This window comes from Diabrotica virgifera, chromosome 3, assembly GCF_917563875.1.
Source record: "Diabrotica virgifera virgifera chromosome 3, PGI_DIABVI_V3a".
NCBI lineage: Eukaryota > Metazoa > Arthropoda > Insecta > Coleoptera > Chrysomelidae > Diabrotica > Diabrotica virgifera.
The window spans coordinates 271,103,487-271,122,815 of NC_065445.1; the positions used below are offsets into that span (position 1 = coordinate 271,103,487).

The 19,329-nt window shown below is 32.3% G+C and overlaps 1 protein-coding gene and 1 non-coding gene across 2 annotated transcripts in view; both read left to right on the forward strand.

Moving 5' to 3' along the window:
- Positions 1–19,329, forward strand: part of LOC114325556 (uncharacterized) — a 34,098-nt gene that overhangs the window by 8,379 nt on the left and 6,390 nt on the right. Inside the window, exons 5-13 of the mRNA XM_050647394.1 lie at positions 2,588–2,775; positions 7,749–7,870; positions 8,444–8,670; positions 10,106–10,481; positions 11,073–11,218; positions 12,018–12,121; positions 12,226–12,445; positions 14,791–15,006; positions 17,154–17,362. Of these exons, the coding sequence (XP_050503351.1) occupies positions 2,588–2,775; positions 7,749–7,870; positions 8,444–8,670; positions 10,106–10,481; positions 11,073–11,218; positions 12,018–12,121; positions 12,226–12,445; positions 14,791–15,006; positions 17,154–17,362 (1,808 nt within the window). The remainder of the gene's footprint in view (positions 1–2,587; positions 2,776–7,748; positions 7,871–8,443; positions 8,671–10,105; positions 10,482–11,072; positions 11,219–12,017; positions 12,122–12,225; positions 12,446–14,790; positions 15,007–17,153; positions 17,363–19,329) is intronic.
- Trnac-gca (transfer RNA cysteine (anticodon GCA)) lies at positions 16,454–16,525 on the forward strand. The gene has a single exon. It is a non-coding gene; the product is annotated as a tRNA-Cys (tRNA).

Here is a 19,329-nt window from a genome sequence, read left to right on the forward strand (position 1 = left end):
TGTCTTTCGAACTATCCTTCTTAAATGTCTCATCTCCATTGCATTTATTCTGCTCTTATGTTTTTCCAGAATTGTCCAGTTTTAACTTGCGTAGAGCACAGTCGGTATCACATATTGTGTTATACAGTATGTCCCTGTATAAGTTGTATCCATATGGAAAACTTTTTTATTATTAATATTACGAAAAAAAGTCATTCTTCATAAAAAGCTCTGCATGGTCAAAACCTAAGATTTAACCATCAAATATCAAATTTTTTGAATATTATACGAGGTATGTCAAAAAGTTTGAATTTCACTCAAGAGTAAAGTAGCTTTATTTTTCAGAATATTGAAAATTGCTATTATGAAAAGTTGTTTGGAATTAAAAACTATATTCTAATATGCAATTACATCCTTCTAATTGAAAAAAAAAATGTTTTTGATGAATTATGGATAACTAACATTATTTTCAGTTATTTCAATTTAGATAACTCTTTTATTATTAATTTTACGAAAAAAGTGATTCTTAATAAAAAGTTTTGCATGGTCTAAAACCTAAAATACAGCCATCTTATATCAAATTTTATCAATTTTATACGAGGTATAAATCAACATAAGTCCACAAAATTAAAAACTTAATTAAAAAAAAAACTAAGTAACGTTTAGTCTTTTCTTGTACAGTGTGGGCTACAATGTGGACCAAAGAAAACATAATGTATTTTGAGTTAAATAAATTACATACATTCTTCTTTTTGTATCAATGGAGAATTGGATAATCTTTAAAATGATCTAGCACATGACCCCTATTCCCTATTTAAAAATAATTGGTGGGGAAAGTGGAAGGGAGGGGGTTGACAAATGATAGATGTATGTACCGTCAAAATGTGTCCCCCTTAGATTAAAAATCGACCTGTTTGTTCATTTCCTTAAAATATAATAAATACTGCCAAATATCGAGGTGGCCTCTTTTCTTTGGCCCACACGTATATACATACATAATATAACTAAATTTCTATGTATTTGACTGTTTCTTGCTGAAAATAAAGAAAAAACATGAAAAATTATGGTTCATTTCGAAAACAACATAAGTCCACCAAATTAAAAACTTAATATTAAAAAAAAAATACGCAACATTTAGACTTCTTTGCCTTTCAGAAAGATGCATTTATAACCCATAATAGTTATACAAAATACAGTATTACCTCGGAATATCCAACTATTAATGGAACGATTTTTACGTTTCCTGAAAAATTTACACATTGTAACATATATTGTTTTCGCAATGACCGATTCAATTATATTTTTTTACTAATTAAAATTAAATAAAGGTCGTAGAAAAAGTATAGTATTCTACTCGCCTGCTATGGCTATTACTCACTCTGATGAATTACGACACTCGTCCACGGCTCGTGTCGCAAACTTCATCATTGTGAGTAATAGCCATCATTAGATGTTCGTTGAATAACTAATCGCAAATGCATTTTTATCGCACGCTGATATCGGAATACGCTATTTTGACATGTAAGCAAGCGCAAAGTGAATGTTACGCTAATGCCGGATAACGTGTCTTGCTATTTAGGTCGAAATAAGGGAAGGTAATAACGTTAGTGTGTCACGCTGCATGTCGCCTCATTGTACAGTGACTTTATAATGGAAATTATTTTATCTAACAATAAAACACTGAAAACGTTTGTTTTCTATACTTCCACAAAATTTATTACAACTATGTGACTACAGCTGTTTCGGCAGCGGAAATTATTTTATGAGGACTGTTTCTTAGTTCCGAAATTTTCCATATAGCAGTCTGAGGTAGGCTGTCAAAGGCATGTTCGAAATCAACAAAAACCATGCATGGTTTGTATGAGGGTATGTTTCATTCAACCGATTGTTCCATTATTACCTTCACAGTATTAATGTGGTCTATGCAGGAGAAATCTGGTCTAAAACCTGCTTGATTAGCTCAAAATTCAACCTTGTTTGTTAATCTTTTATGTATGATGGTAGTGAAAATTTTATTTATGACGGTAAGCAACGTTATTCCTCTCCAATTTTTGCACAGTGTGAGGTTGCCCTTTTTTGGAAGCTTAATAATGTTACCTTTTTTCCAGCCCGCTGGAATGTGGTTTGTTTTCCACACCTCTCGGATTATGGGGAGCAAAAGTTCAAAAAAACTGTAGCTTTACTACTGTTTTAACTATTACCGTTTTTATCTACTTAGGCATCTCTATTTTTTTTTTCGAGAAATGTTGTTTTCATTGTACTAACTATGTTTCCCTTCACCTCTCAAGAACGAGATGAAATAGTTTGCCAGAGCCATATTTAATCAGTTCTATGAGTACTCCCCCGGTCCTGGAGCCTTCCTTTTTTTCATAACTTTGGCGTGTTTTTTAATTTTTTTTTTGGCGTTATTTCAGTTTCTTCGCGGTAGAAAATATCAGATTTTTCGTAGCCATTATCTTGGAATTTGGCTCGATCTTCTGTCAGCATTTGTTCATAATATTCGACCAGATTTTGTATTTTAATTAACTAAATTTAGAACATTTCGGAAATTATTTTGTCGGACTGTTGCTAGTACTTACTTCTGACGTACATAATTGTTTTCTTCCAGATTCTGTTTCCAAACACTTTTGAACATTTCGGTGGTAACAGATTAATAACTAAAGTAAAAGAACAATTTCCCAAAATAAGATACACCGCTGTACCAAGAAGTGTCTTTAACAAAATTAACGGTTTGGAAATTTTGTCCAAGCTGTGTATTCCGTCGCTCAATGGTGTCTTACTGATTTTGCAGCATAGGTAAGTTTAGTATGATGTAAGAATTTAAATTTATTTTTAATTACTTCTATACTCTTTTAACATACATAAGGCACACAAAAGAGATCGATAGACGCCAAATGAAAGATTTTAGTAAACACAAAGAAAATTTTGAAAAATTGGGGTCGATATAGAATAAGAATGTATTGCTATTTAAGGATAAAATGCTCAGAAAAGCAGATTATAGGCCACTTAGGACATCTCACCATTCCATTCTGATGTTACAAAACCGTGCAGAATGGTCGCTCTAGAAAGAAGTCTAGAACAGTCTAGCATATATTTTTAACTGCTAAGAATCGATCTAGAACAAATCAGAACAGGTGTAGAATAACATAAAACTGGAGAAGACAAACAAACAACAAGAGTTTAAAACAAGTCTAATGCCCGATTTCACCAACGATACCTAAATATTTAAGAATTACCTAAGTGGGTTTAGGTACTTCCTAACTCTAAGCGAGCTCGCAAACCAAAAGCGATATCCCTACATCGCATAACATACATTGCGGAAAGATACGCACTGAGTGTCACATCTGGTTTTCGGTGAATCTTCGGTGACTTTCGGTGGAACTTCGTTCACCGAAAACCAGATGTGACACTCAGTGCGTATCTTTCCGCAATGTATGTTATGAGATGTATGGATATCGCTTTTGGTTTGCGAGCTCCCTAAAACGGATTTCACCATACGATAATAATTGCCAAACCGCTTAAGCATTACCTTGCGTTAGGATACCGTTTTCGATCTCCCTAAACTTTAGGTATTACTTATCGTTGACAGTCAGATTATATTTTTACAATTTTGACTAATGTACTTGCATAGGCGTAACCAGGGGGGGGTTTTGGGGGTTGTAACCCCCCCCCATTGGGATGTACTTTGAGCTCTATACGCTTAACACCATAGCCCTCAGAGACCTTCCAGTAGTTGTAACCCCCCCCCTTTCAGGTAGTTGTAACCCCCCCCTTAGGATCATCCTGGTTACGCCTATGTGTACTTGTGACGTTTGTCAATAATTTGCTTCTTACCTTTATTTTTCTGTAATATTAGGTATATTAGTTGTAATCGTGTATTTTCTTTTATATTGATAATATAATATGTATTGGAAAATATAGAAAATCTTTTGGAGTGTTTTACAAGTCTATTGACAAAATTATGTAGTCTGCCTACTACCTAACAAACTAGTGTTGTGTTTCAAAAATCCATTCATGATATCACTAAAAGTATGTCATTAAAACTTTAACATATTATTTATTTTAAAATTATTTCATTAATGACAATTCAACTAACTTTAATTTTTCGTCATGTGTAAAATTTACAACTTTTTTCTTTTCCTCCATTTCACTGTACATATACAAATAACATACAAAACTTAACAAACTCAATTCACAAATAACTAACTACTAAATAAAATAACTATAACAGTATAGTACAAAACTGAATAAAACCAACTTGGCAAACAAACAATAATGACAAATAATCGAAAAAGTAAGGTAATGTCATCTTATTCTTCTTTCTATTTATCAAAAATAGTTCAAACATACCCGAATTAATACCTAGGAAAGAATTTCCTAGATAAGCAGTTCTTTTAGTTGTGAAACGCTATTGTTCTTAAGTATTGACTTAGGAAGTTCCTATCGATAAGAATTACTTAATATGGCAACTGTTTAGGTATCGTTGGTGAAATCGGGCATTACTCTTCTACTAAAATGTTCTAGATATACCTATCAACGCAAACAGTGGCGTTCTGGCCATATAAATGAAACGGTGCAATCACCGAGAGGCTGCGGCCTCTTGAGGCCGGCCAAATAAGTTTTTTTTTCACAAAAATTTCTAGATCTGATGTAACAACAATTTTTTTTTAATTTCGAATCGAATGATGTTAACAAAACATTTCACAAAAATTTAAATCTATTTTGATTGTAAAATACAGTTTAAGTAAATTAATAAGACTCTATGTACATACATGATTGCTACAGATAAATAAGCATTTATTAACTCTCTCAGTGACACAAGTATCTTGTGAAAGAAGCTTTTCAACGTTGAAATACATAAAAAATAGGTTAAGAAGTAATTTAACACAAGATCACTTAGAAACATTTGTGCTAATGCCTATAGAAAAAGACACTTTGTATGAGCTTAAAAATAATGAAATAATCGACGAATTTGCTCAAAAATCTTCTTTAAGGGCGTAGGCGCAAAATTTTCGCACCAATGTGTTTTAAATGCATTTTTTTTTTCGAATCCTGAGAAAACTAATAAGTATTTTTGAAAAATTAAACGCAGATTGAAAGATTGCATTATTACAGAGGGCCGAAAGTCCCTGCAAGGTACTATAATGTTTATTTTAATAAGTTACAGGGGTAAAAAAAGAGAAAATTTAGTGTGATTTTTAATTTCAAATATCTCATTCAAAAGAAACTTTTTTTACGGTATTGCAAAATAATGTTTAGATTAATGCGTTGTATTAACATTTAAATATTGTTAAATTAAAGTATGTGTACTGTACTTGTATTTGTACTCTCTTGTATAATTATTATTGATTTACTAAAATTCAACTTAATACATAATTGAAAAATTCTCAAAATTTTATTTTATTTTCATCTTTTAATCACATTAAATGTATATATTGCGTAGTCCATGTGGTGAGACCGCTCCCGTCTGGAAAAATTTCTGATTAGGTTTCTTTGTGGATTCCTATTCAAAAATGTCACCCTTAAACAAATGTGAAGGGTGTCGGGCGAAATTTTTGGCAGAAATTGTTTAAACAATTTTTTTAAACAAATACAAGAGATCACGTTTTTTTGCTCCCAAGCATATATTTTTAAGTTTTGTAGGTCATTCTAAACAAGAATCTTGTAAATTTTCTCAAAAATTGATAGTTTTCGAGTTATAGGCGATTTAAAATACGAAAAATGCGAAAATACGCATTTTCGAGGCCTAAAAACTCATATTTAAATTAGTATTTTTGAGGTTCCCATATACTTAAATTGAAGTTTTAACATTCAGCTTCAAAATTCTGAAGAGTGATTGCGTCTAACCTTAATTTAAACCGTTGTTTTTTAATTGTTAAATATGCGTGTTTATCCGATTTTTTGCCGGTGCGGCGAGCTGTATTTCAAAAATCTCCTATTTTCCTCCGAAAAATATTTTTTCTAGATTCTTTGGGACATTCTAAATAAACTATGTTTCTTGACATTTTTCTCAAAAGTTAACAGTTTTTAAAGTTATAAGCGATTTAAAATCCAAAAATGCGTTGTTTTGGCAATTTTCGCATTTTAAATCGCTTATAACTTTAAAACTATTAACTTTTGAGAAAAATGCCAAGAAACTTATTTTATTTAGAATATCCCAAAGAATATAGAAAAAATATTTTTCGGAGGTAAATAGGAGATTTTTGAGATACAGTTCGCCGCACCGGCAAAAAAATCGGATAAATACGCATATTTAACAATTAAAAACCAACGGTATAAATTAAGGTTAGACGCGATCACTCTTCAGAATCTTGAAGATCAAGGTTTAATCTTCAATTTAAGTATCTGGCAACCTCAAAAATACTAATTTAAATATGAGTTTTTAATGCGTATTTTCGCATTTTTCAGATTTTAAATCGCCTATAACTCGAAAACTATCAATTTTTAGGAAAAAATGAAAAATATCTTTCTTTTTTAGAATGACCCAGAAAACCTAAAAATAAATGTCCTAAATAAAAAAAACGTGATCTTTTGTATTTGTTTAAAAAAATTGTTTAAACAATTTCTGCCCAAAAATTCCGCCTGGCACCCTTCAGATTTGTTTAAAGGAAACATTTTTGAATAGGAATCCACAAAGAAACCGAATCAGAAATTTTTTCGGACGGGAGCGGTCTCACCACATGGACTAATATATTTATTCAGGAAATTATGGTTTCTGCCTTACTGCAAACAACATACATGTGATAATATTTATTATTTGTAAGATTGCTTATTCTTAAATAATAAAACAGCAAATTTTAAACAATTTCATTGAATTTAAAGTTTAATGTTTGATTAAAAATAATTTATATTTTTGTATTTTTGTTTTATAAATAACGATTAAAACATCCTGAAAATAGAATGTAAAATGAGGATGGGAGGCCGCTTTTCTATAAAATCACCGGGCCGCTTGAAAAGTTCCAGCACGCCACTGAACGCAAATCGCTTATACAGCGAAAGTATCCAAGCAAACAGTTTAGCGGTTCTCAATCAACTGAGCATTCTGTGCCGTAATTTAAAATCTGCTATACACTTCATTTTACGTTAAGAACGGAATGTTTGGCTTATGCAGATCAGTGTTGCCAAAACTCTCAGGCACGTGTTGCTACTAGACTGCCGATATACGATTTATTCTAATGTGAGTACCACACTCTCGGCGAAGTTACTTCGGCAAAGTTGACCGAAGTCCGAAGTACCCGTCACTACACACTCGTTCTACTTCGCGAGGAACAAATTCACGCCGGGCGATAAGGACTTCGTTCCTTTGACTTGATCGCAATACCGCCACCGCATAGAAGTAGACCGAGGCGCAGCGAAGTAGCACAAGGTTACTGTCTACATTCTCGTACTTGATCAACTTCGATCTACTTCGCCGAGAGTGTGGTGCTCGCTTAACACACGGCATGATATCGTCGCGCTTCTATCGTCCATAAGAAATACTTAGCCCTATCTACGCAACTTTCAGTTCTTAACGCGAAACGCTCTAGAGTGCGCTCAGTATTTTCACATCTATTCGTATTCTGGTTCTATAGGGCTTTTCATTCACAGTCATTTGTTTCGAGCTTCTGTCATGTCTCACATAATATTAATATATCTACGAAATACGTTATTGGTATATACAATAATACAAACCACAGACGTATGACGTAGATATATTAATATTATGTGACACATGACAGAAGCTCGAAACAAATGACAATCGATGAAAAGCCCTATTGTACTATTTTTAGATATTACGCTCTGGCAGCTGCGTGTGCCTTGCTAAGTCATTTACAGGATAATCTATACGTATATCATGCAGCGGGATCGCTAAAAATTGACTATCAAGAATCAGAAGGATACGCTTTAATTGGTAAAGTATGATCTTAGTAATTTATTTAATACGACTACGGAATAAAAAATATATACAATGTTCTGACACTTGACAACTCAAAAAATTTAAATTAAAAAGATTCTTTAATAGATATTGTAACGTTTATTTTAATTTATTTACAGTCTTCTAACACTCACTTTAATTCATGTACAACCTTCTAACACTAACACTAAAAATACAATTAATTTATAACATTTTATTTATTTAACCGTACAAATCTATATTTTAGACTAACTGTAAAATTGTTCTTCACAATATAGCGACGTCAAAATATCGTAGAACGCCATTGGAATCGGAATCAGTGGCGTAGAAATCTTGTAATAATATAAATAAATATAATAATGATAAATGAAGCATTAATTGAATATCGTATAGTTTAGCTAGTTTAGAAGTTTGACAAGGCGTTGTTTTGTTTTTCTGGTATAAAAATTCACTATAAAACTCAATAACAATTGGCAGAAAATTTTGGTGACGTATTTGATAGTAGTTCTCATTATTTAGGCACATTTAAGTAGGTACATTGAAGAAATAACATTACCTATATTTTTCCAGATGTATCGACAGCAGATAGACTGGAACTAGTTTTTAGTGCGAAACCTGCGCAAGCCAATAAATTTTCCAGCCTTTTAGGAATATTAGACTGTTGCTATACGAAAATTGGCAAAAGAAAACTGCGTTCGTGGATCCTTCAACCTCCTTCGAGGATTTTGTACATTGAAGAAAGGTTGGATTGCGTCGAGGAATTAATGAAGAATCCTGAATTATTGCCTTCTGTTCAGGTGAGTGGTAATATATGATTCAATATTACATATTATATACGTATCAATAAACATGCATTTAAATGAGAAAATTAAATAAGCAAAAGATTTAAGGCCATGGGTACATAATTCGCAAATATTTTACGGCTATCCCTACTTTTTCTGTCTTTACACGGCAAATTACGTGTAGTAAAATTCACACTGGTATGGATATGTAAACATTAATAGAATGCCACTCTACTTGAAAATGTCATCATTAACTTAAAGAGATGGCTTTTGAATGTTCTTGGATAACTGTTTTTTGTGTAATTGCAAATTATTAATTCAGTCAATTAATAAATTTTTAATTTTAAAATTAATAATTTTTTCACTAACTGTATTCAGTGATTGTAATAATTTATATACACAACAAAAACTAATACTCAATCGAGAAAAGAGGAAAAGTGTTAAAGTGATTTTTTAATAATATACCTATTGTTACTATGGAACGCTTACAATTTTGAACATCTTTAACAACAAAATACATGGATCACAGAATATATTATCCTGGTGTATTCTCTGCTTGGATCTTTCACAAATAATACACAATAAATAACTCTTTATTAAGTTCACGTCTTAAATCAATTATTTATCAAATACACTATATTTCAATATTATTTAATCAACAACTCAAAATATTCCCGATGCCATGTCAAATATTTAAAATTGTCACTGATTGTCACAGTCTGACTGACAATATATGCTGACAATATTCTATTCGACTGAGTGCGTTGTAAGACAAAGATAGATTTGGAAAATATTACCACGGACATGGTATCCATTTTTTTCGAATCCTGAAAAAACTAATAAATACTTTTAAAAAATTTAAACGCAGAATGAAAGACTAAATTATTACCGAGGGCATAAAGTCCCATAGAATAAATAAAAAGTTTATTTTGAATAAGATATTTGAAATTAAAAATCACACTAAATTTTTTCTTAGTTTTTCACTTCTGTAACTTATTAAAATAAACATTATAGAAGTTCTCGGGGACTTTTGGCCCTCGCTAATAATGTAATCTTTCATTCTGCGTTTAAATTTCTCAAAAATACGTGTAAATGATTCCCCATTTGAATAGCATTGCAGCCGAAAATACGTACCCATCCTCTTAAATAAAAAAAAAATAAACATGTTTAAAATAGAGACTGTAATAAATATAACATAATATTAATTAATATGAAATATTGGATAAGGAATAATGAAATATGCCCTATAAAAATATACAATAACATATTTTAAATATTAAATCCTATCACGTTTCAATCCAATCCGATTCAGTCTCTTGCATAATTAGATAAACTTTGTCCTAGCTTAGAATATAATCTTTTTATCGTTTGGGAAGATGTTTCCATACCTCCTTTTTTAGCCCAATAGCCACGTTAACATTTATCCTCGATGATGTATTAATTTTTTTAGATTATGCTGCAAAAGTTATCAAGCGTCGATGCTCTACTGAACGTAGGGACAATAATTCCAGACGATCCCCAAAAATGTTCAGTTCGTCAACTAAACTACATCATCAATCTGAACGGTATAATAGATCTAATAAATCCCCTCAAAGAATTACTAGTAGACTTAAAACAGCCGTTCTTTGTAAGACTGAAACGAACACTAGAGGATCCTGCTTTCAAGGAAATCAAAGAGATGGTGCAAGAGGTCGTGAACGATTATGTCCAACCCACGAAAAGCCAAACAATGATGCACCAGAGGTGTTTCGCTATCAAACCTGGTGTTAACGAGTTGTTGGACGTTGTGAGGAAAGTATTTACTGAAAGACTCAACGATATGAAAGGTAAGAATATAAGTAAATTTGAATGTTAGAGAAATAGTTTGTTTTGAAGAAAATTTATAAATCTGCTCTCTTGAGAGATCCTTTGGAACCACAACACTAGGTTGTCAATAACAAACCATTTTTGGTTGTCCAAAATTTCTTATATAGGTATAATCTACTTGTTCTTCTTCTTTAATATCTTTTTTGTTTATTTTGTATCTACTTGTCTTTGTAAATGTCATAACCATAACAGTCTCTGACTTTAACAAATCTTACAATATTGTCGCCTTCATTCAATTCATGAATCTTGTCGTTTCTTCTGATTCTCCAAGTGCTGTAATCCTCTTACACCTGGCCGTGTACTTCACTTGAATTTTGTACTTGAGTCTTGAGTTGCGCTTCATCTTTTTTATCATTACCCAGGTCTCACAAGAATGAACATATTTGTTTGCCTAATCGTATGCGTACCTATTTTCACATGTAGAAAACAATGGTGCTAGATTAGAACATACATTATATTTCGCCACACTGAGACATTGATGATACACAGGAACATATCAATGCTTTCTACTGCATACCTCCTCTTCTTAAAATGTAATGTTTCCTTTTCAGATTACGTGGAAGGATTATCAGACAAATATAATATTCCACTAACTCTCGGTAACAACCAGAAAAAAGGTTATCACATAGTATTAAATTTAAATAAATCCAACATGAAAAATATGAAGAATAGTGATCTTCCTAACGAATTTATAGAAGTAAGAGCCAGTTTACCATATATTAATATATAAGTTAAACAAAATAATTTGGTTGTGGTGCACGTTTTGGAAATATCCCACTTCTGACACCAATGTAATATTTATTTTAATTTATTTAAAGTCTTCTAACACTAGAACACGATTAATTTATAACGTATTTCGCTTATATTATATAGTCGCCTAACTCTTCGAAACGCTTCTAGAATGCAGTAAAATTCTCTCGGCATCAGGATAGTGGCAGATTTTGATCGAATGCTGAAATGTTCAATCGGGGGTGTAGCAAGGGTGGCGTAACGATACTCTCACTCGTTTCAGATCGGCTCTCATGCGTATAAGTGATCTAATTCTATATCTTTTACTAGTTTTGTGTAATTTTTTGATTGTGAGCGATTTCATCTAGTCAAATCTTTATTTCTAAGATAAAGTTTTTATTAATATTTTTCAATATTATTAATGTTGCTATTAGGATTGAAAAACTTTATCTTTCAATTGCCAGATGACGCTAGTCACCTAATCCATTCACGTCAGTGGCAGTGTGGGACTAATATTTGTCGAAAAATTTACTGGATTAGAGAAAGCAACCTATGCATTCTCTGAAGAGCCTCTAACAATGGTGAAATCGTCGATAAGAGTGCTGGTTGCGCTCTCTAATCTAAGTAAAAATTAAGACATTTTTGGCCTCGCATTGCAACTGAATAAAAATGGTATACATTTTTATATTATTCTTTATTTCTAATTGATAATGAAAGAAATTGTAACTTTCTGAACTCTTGCAATAATAAATAAATAATTATTTTAGATTAATAGGTCGACAAGTTATTATACCATGAAAACACCAGAGTTGGTTAATATTTCTACTCGAGTAGACGATATCATGGAAGACATATTAAAGATGAGCAACGTGTAAGTTTATTTCAGCCTTATTAAAACATTAACCAAAACAATATTCAATATTCCTCAAATAAAGCAAAACTTAATTGACGAAATTATATCTCCATCATTTTCAGGATAGTGTATAATATGGTGCTGAATATCAAAGATCACATTTATCTGTTCCATACCTTTTGCGATGAAATTGCTCAGCTGGACGTCTATCAGTCGTTAGCCCAAACGAGTTTGGAAAATCATTATATTCGTCCCAGTTTCGGGGAGTATACTGAGATACAATTGGGACAACATCCTCTGTTAAATTTCTTGTTACCTTCTAAACCGACTGCAAATTCAGTGGTAAGATACAATAGGTTAGGTAATAATAAAATTGACTTTTCGAATTAAAATGTACCTACACTTAAAATTACTTTTATACTCTGCATTTCTCTCTTTTATGAGATTGATCAGCATATTCTTATTTTGATTAAATAATTAAATATTTTAATTACTACTTATGGAAAACAACCAAAATTAAATTAAACTTTCCAATAAGATTTATTCCCAGGGCTAATTTCTTTTAATGCATTACCTTTGGTTTGTGGCTTCTAGTATCTCTAGTTGCTTACTTCATCCAGGACAAAACAGGGAAAATAAAAACACTCAATGTCATATAAATTTTATAAGTATTATTTATTTATCCAATATACCATACAATTATACGATTTAAAAAATGTATGCTAAAACTCAATTTTGTTGCAACTATTTCTTATCTAATAAATTAAGCTTTAATTCTGCTATCTCCTTTTTTAACAATATTTTCATTTAAATAATTCGTTGGACTGTTCTTGCTATTATAAAAAAAAATAAATTTTACTTTTCTCCTTTTGAATAGATTACTTATTTCTTCTTTGAATTTAGGAGTGACTAAATTATGCTATGGAACTGTTAAATAAAAAATAAACAAATATGGTATGTGATATAAAAAAATCTCTCCGTTTCACAAATAATCTGACTAACCTTTTTTTCTCTTCTTTACTTCTTCTCATGGATTGGGTAGTCCTCGATCTCCCACACGTGCTTCTAGGATGCTGCGAACGATCCTTCTCGTACAAACTGCTTCACAAACAAACCACAGCATTCGCTCGAAATCTCTCCTCAGTTTTCTCTCTGCTCGATATCTTGTGCAAATTGATACCAACCGGCTACTCGTTCTAGACAGAAACAGGAATCTCTTCGGACACAAGGAGATTTAACTTCTCAACTCGATCAACGATTTGTTTCAACACGATTCTGCTTACACGGACGCCAACTTCACCACTTTACACCGACTTCTTACTTTTTAAAATCTGGACTGTTCTCTCCAGATATTCATTACACAGTGGCCATTCTTTTCCTCCTCAGATTTAGACTCAACACTCTCTTCCCCTCCATAAGTCTCTCTCGCCCAATCACAAAACATTCTCTCTACACATTACATCCATACTTTCATTTCTTAAGAACAGATTATTTTTGTATACAACTTTTCCGTTTTATCAAATTCCAGGAGACACCAAACTTACTCTTGTTTTTCTGCATGCTAAACAAAAAACCTTATATTCTAAAACTCAACCATTGTTTATCGTCTCTCCTTCTAAGAAACATTTGTAAACGTCCTGTTGTTCACTTCTAAGCTAAATAAATGTACTTTCTAATCCTACCGCATAATTGTATAAGTCTGTTCAGATAATCATTAACAAACCCCTAACGATTTTCACGTTCCGCGAAACACTGTTTACAAACTAAATTATAATATTTACAATTTTTGGTCATATACAGGGCGATGAAAATCTATGATCTCGTGGTCTCTGACATAAATGAATTTTCTAAATTTTTCCCATAAAAATTATATAACATTACATAGAAAATTTATAACGCTTTAATCTAGTATTTATAGTCAATGGATTGATCAGTTAAGATATGACACAGATAACAGAACAGATAAGAGAATCGTGCTATTACATTTAGAAATATGACGCAGCTTTGTCAAAATGACAGTGACTATTTCGCTATGCTGCCTAATCAGTTATTACTTATAATATGTTCGATTTCTTGTTAGAGATAAAACATTTTAGTAGTTCCAATGTGACACAAACTCCAGGCATGGGATAAAAAAGTTTATTTGAAGAAAGTGTATTTTTTTGTTCTTCTTAATGGCGCTACAGACTCGTTTTTAAATATTGTATGTAATTATAGGGTAATTTTCACATACTAACATATTTCTCAAATTGGGCTTTGTACCGCCATTCTTTACTATATTACGAATATGTGTGCCAAATATCTCGACAAAATATTCAAAATTTAAGCCGCAATCTTGGAACAGGTTTTTCCTTTTTATGACTCGCTACTGTAGCTTCTTAAATGATTTAAATAAAAATAAATCAAAACATTTAGTTGAAATTGTTGAGTACTCAGTATAATATAAAATAATTGATTTATTAAATAAACTAAACGTTTTCACTGACTATAAACACATAACCTAATATTTATAAAACAATATAAATTTCAATCATGACTTACCTAAAAAGTGATAATGTTTCGGTCTTCGAATTTCTGCGACCAGAAACAGGACACCTAAATGACATTTTACTAAAATAGTAAATACGTACATGATCGTAAATAAATATATAATTCAGCTTCTTATGATGTACAATTATTCTTTTTAGTTTTGTTCGGATGAATATAATGTTCACATCATCACAGGTCCGAACGGATCGGGAAAAAGCGTTTTTATAAGACAAGTGATGCTGCTTCAAATCATGGCACAATTGGGATGCTACGTACCTGCTGAGTCAGCCATATTTAAACCAGTGAACAAAATGTTCGCCAGAATTTATTTGGGAGATAACATGGAGTACAGTGCTTCTTCTTTTGTATTAGAGGTGGGTATCTACTTTTTTAAAACGTTTTTATATACTTGGCTTCGTCTTTGTCACTATCTCCGCAAATTTTGTAATCCAATTTAAACAGAGTTCTAGGCTACCTAGGCAACTGATATTTTCAGAATAGCTCAGAACTTCCTAACAATGCAATATTTAACTGCTATTATATGGATTAATCTTCTTCTTCTTCGTGCGAATATGATCACTCCTGTTTGTCTGCCTCTTATTCTAATTCAGTTGTTGTTGACTGTACCCCAGGCAACCAAATAACGTTAACAAAACGTTGAAAAGACGTCATAATTATCACAAAACCACGTCAGTTTGTCACGTTTTTTCGACGTCGAAAGTCACATGAATATGTCCCACCATAAATGACGTCATTTTATCACGTTTTAAATACGTGATATAAAAACGTAATTTTTATGTCGTTTTTTAGAATATTTTTCATTTTGCTGTTTTAAAAATATCTACACAATAATAATTATTCGTATGGGCATTGTTGGTATGTATTGCAATTTTTCATTTAACTGTTTTAAATTTAGCTTATAGGCTAAAAGTAAAACCAAATGGGAGACTATAAAATGCATAGAATTACAACACGTACCCTCAATGCAACATTATAGAATTTTCAGTTTTTATATAGGTATACTTACTGTGTCAAAACTTAAACAACATATAAACTAATCAATAATTTATTAACAAATTAATTTAAATAAACTCGATAACACATAATTAGTTCATTAACAGAAAATAATCACCAAAACAAAAGACATAACCTCAAACCGTTTTTAAGAAAAACTATTAGTTCTTAACTAGCAAGCATTAAACTAAACTCACTTGAGAAAAACGAATAAAAATCTCTTAACACGTTTCTTTAACTAAATATCTAAATGAAAAGTCCTATTTTATTACACAAAGCACGTAAACAATAAATGAAAAATTTCTTATGACAATTTAAGCTTACAAACGTCAATATACAACATTACATTAAAATGTTATGTCAATATAAGCATTAACTCGTTAAGCTCCTCCCATTTTTAGTGACGTCAGATTTGGGCTGTCTTAAATGAAAACGTGTTTTTAAACGTATTTTAACGTCATTAATCTTACGTATTTAAAATCACCTACAAAAGACGTTTATACGACGTAATGTTCAAACATGTGTATATATATTCAACCAAAAGCTGACGTTTCCTCGACGTTATTGACGTCACCTGGGACATTGTCTTTCCACCTTTTCGGCGGCCTTCCAACGGGTCCTCTTCTGTACGGCTTGTTGTTTTTACACATGTTCGCTAATCTATCTGGTTCCATTCGGTTTACATGTTCGTAGTTTTTCATTATGGATAAATCGATCTTTTTAATTTCAAACTATTTTAAAAATGTGACTAATGCAATGACATTTAGATTCTATTTTAAAGTATGTCAACAAATCGATTATTAAAAATTGATGGTGGCTCAGTGGTAGAGCATTAGACTGCAGATCGAGAGGCCCCGAGTTCGAAACCCGGCTGTTAAGTATCTGTTTTAATTTTTATAATAAATAATTAAAAGTTAATATAAGTTCATATTTTATAAGTTAATTATTATTATATCATGTAAATAATATACCTTTTTAAATATTTTCTTTGGTTTATATGAGTTTAAATCCGCTAGAGAAAATATGCCTCTAAAATAGTTGATTACAAAATTCTTTTATGACAGAAATTGACACAACAAAATAGTTTATAATTTTATAGTGGATCTTATAAATAATGAAAACGATTTACTATAAAAAGTTCTTTTTTATAAAAGTGTAATTATTTATTTACTACTATACTATCATTTTACAGCGTTCTCCGATGCCTTCCGACTCCTAACCGCCATTCTACTCGGTTTAGTCATAGACCTGGAGAAAATTCTCTTTCCTCTAGTTATTTTTCAACTCCCTCCCTCCTGTTTCCTCTCGGTCTTCCTCTTTTCCTTCTACCTTGTGGCAACCACGTCAAAATCTGTTTAGGGATCCTGTCATCTGGCATTATCGGTACATGGATATACCATATTAGTTGTTTTTAGTCTCTTAGAAAGTTGGTAGTTTGGCAGTACTAAAGCAAATATGTATATGCGACGATATTTGTCTAATGTATTCCTTTTTATTTATGTTATAGATAAAAGAAATGAAATATATATTGTCAACAATGACTGAAAATTCTCTTATTATAATTGATGAATTATGTCGGTCTACGTCACTAGAAGAAGGAATATCATTGGCAGTCGCCATCTTGGAACAACTGGCACGTTTTTCATCCTATATTTACATCACCACTCACTTTACTACCTTGGCAAAACTGCATATGATGTATCCCAACATTAAAACGTAAGTTATAACAAATATATACGCAGTGTGTCTACACTGCTAATTGAAAATAAATTGCAAATTTTTCTCAAATTGCCGATACCCAGTATAATTTTTATTTATTACAAATATGATAACTCTTCCCTTCCGATAGAAAAAGGTATTAACTCTTCAATGTTCATTAGATTTTTATTGTATCTTATTTTGTGAATATCTGCTTCTCATTTTTTTTATCGAAACGAAATATATCTTTTTTCAACTTCAACCATCTATGGTGAAGGATCCTGTGCAGTGATTCTTTACATGGATCTTTAATATTCTTACAATCAATAATTAGATAGAACACATTTTACGAGGAAAAGTACAGCCAAGAGTCTTGAATGTGTACAAGTATGTGCACAAGAAAAGCAGAACCCCGGCAGATTGCTTCCAAGGGGTAGTTGAATCTACATGGAAGCCTAAGCAAGACTGCCTTACCTGATCTTAAAATCACCCATATTTGTTACATCACGCTAAGACTATATGGCGAGCACGCCACTGTGTTGTTTCTATTTCAATATTTAGAATACATCGGAGATGATAAATACCCACGATTATAATTTCACGGTGTCAACGAAATGTTCATGGACAATGAAAGGTTTTAAGAAATAGTTTGTATTCATTAATTTAGTATCGTTTTGTACTCTACTCTTAGCTGATAACATCTCAATAAAACTTGTGTATATCCTTCAGAGTTTCGTCACTCAATTCTCCAAAGAACACACATAATTTTATACAAAGTAAAAGTGACGCAGTCAGCAGGATTTCCAATTAGAAAAAGTAAAGCCTTTTTTAATCGATTTTGATCGTTAATTGGGTAATTGGAGAATTAGTGACTTATTATTTGAGTTCCGAGTGTAAGGCCACGAGGAAGGAAAACTGAAGGAACCCTTTGCAACTTTGAATAATTCCAAGTGTAAGGTCACTTGTGTAAAGCCACAAAGTAATTCGGAAGTTCTGGGGAGGCGCAACTAGCAACTTTGTGAAATCTTCTGAACCAGTTCCAATGATAAGCCACTCGACCCTGGAAACAGTGAAGCATTTCCACAGAAGAAGCAAGAATATCCCGGCTACCATACCGACTACATACAGTTTAGAATTTCGGCCAGTTCCAGTGTAAAGCCACTTGATCTGGGAAAGTGCAACGTTCTCCACCCGTTCTCTACCCGTTCCAGTGTAAAGCCACTTGATCTGGGAAAGTGCAACGTTCTCCACCCGTTCTCTATGCGTTCCGGTGTAAATACACTTTTGATCTGGGAAAGTGCAACGTTCTCCACTCGGCCTCTACCCGTTCCAGTGTAAAGCCACTTGATCTGGGAAAGTGCGACGTTCTCCACCCGTTCCGGTGTAAGGCCTCTTGGTTTGGGAAGGTACACCGTTCTCACACAAGACAGAGGAAGTACTTGAGTCCTACCTGCACTGTGCGGAGCATGTCGAGAGAGGACACTATAAGCCAAAACTACGAAGCTGCCGAAAGAAGCCCTTCTTGGACACCCCAGCTTCGGTCTTCAGGAGGGAGGTGTTACAACATGCTAAGACTATATGGCGAGCACGCTACTGTGTTGTTTTTATTTCAATATTTAAAATACATCGGAGATGATAAACACCCACACTTATAATTTCACGGCGTCAGCGAAATGTTCATGGACAATGAAAGGTTTTAAGAAATAGTTTGTATTCATTAATTTAGTATTGTTTTGTACTCTAAGCTGTTAACATCTCAATAAAACATGTGCATTTCCTTCAGTGTTTCGTCACTTAATTCTCCAACGAACACACATCATTTTATACAGAATAAAAGTTATTTATATTCGTTCGTAAGAGTTAATATGGAAATTTCCTAGCTAAACCAAGTTGCTCGTCGGTACTTTTCAATCAGCCGTGTGATAGATGACCGAAGTTAACTTTAACGTTTGAGTTAAAGTTAAGATAACTGATAACTCTCAGGA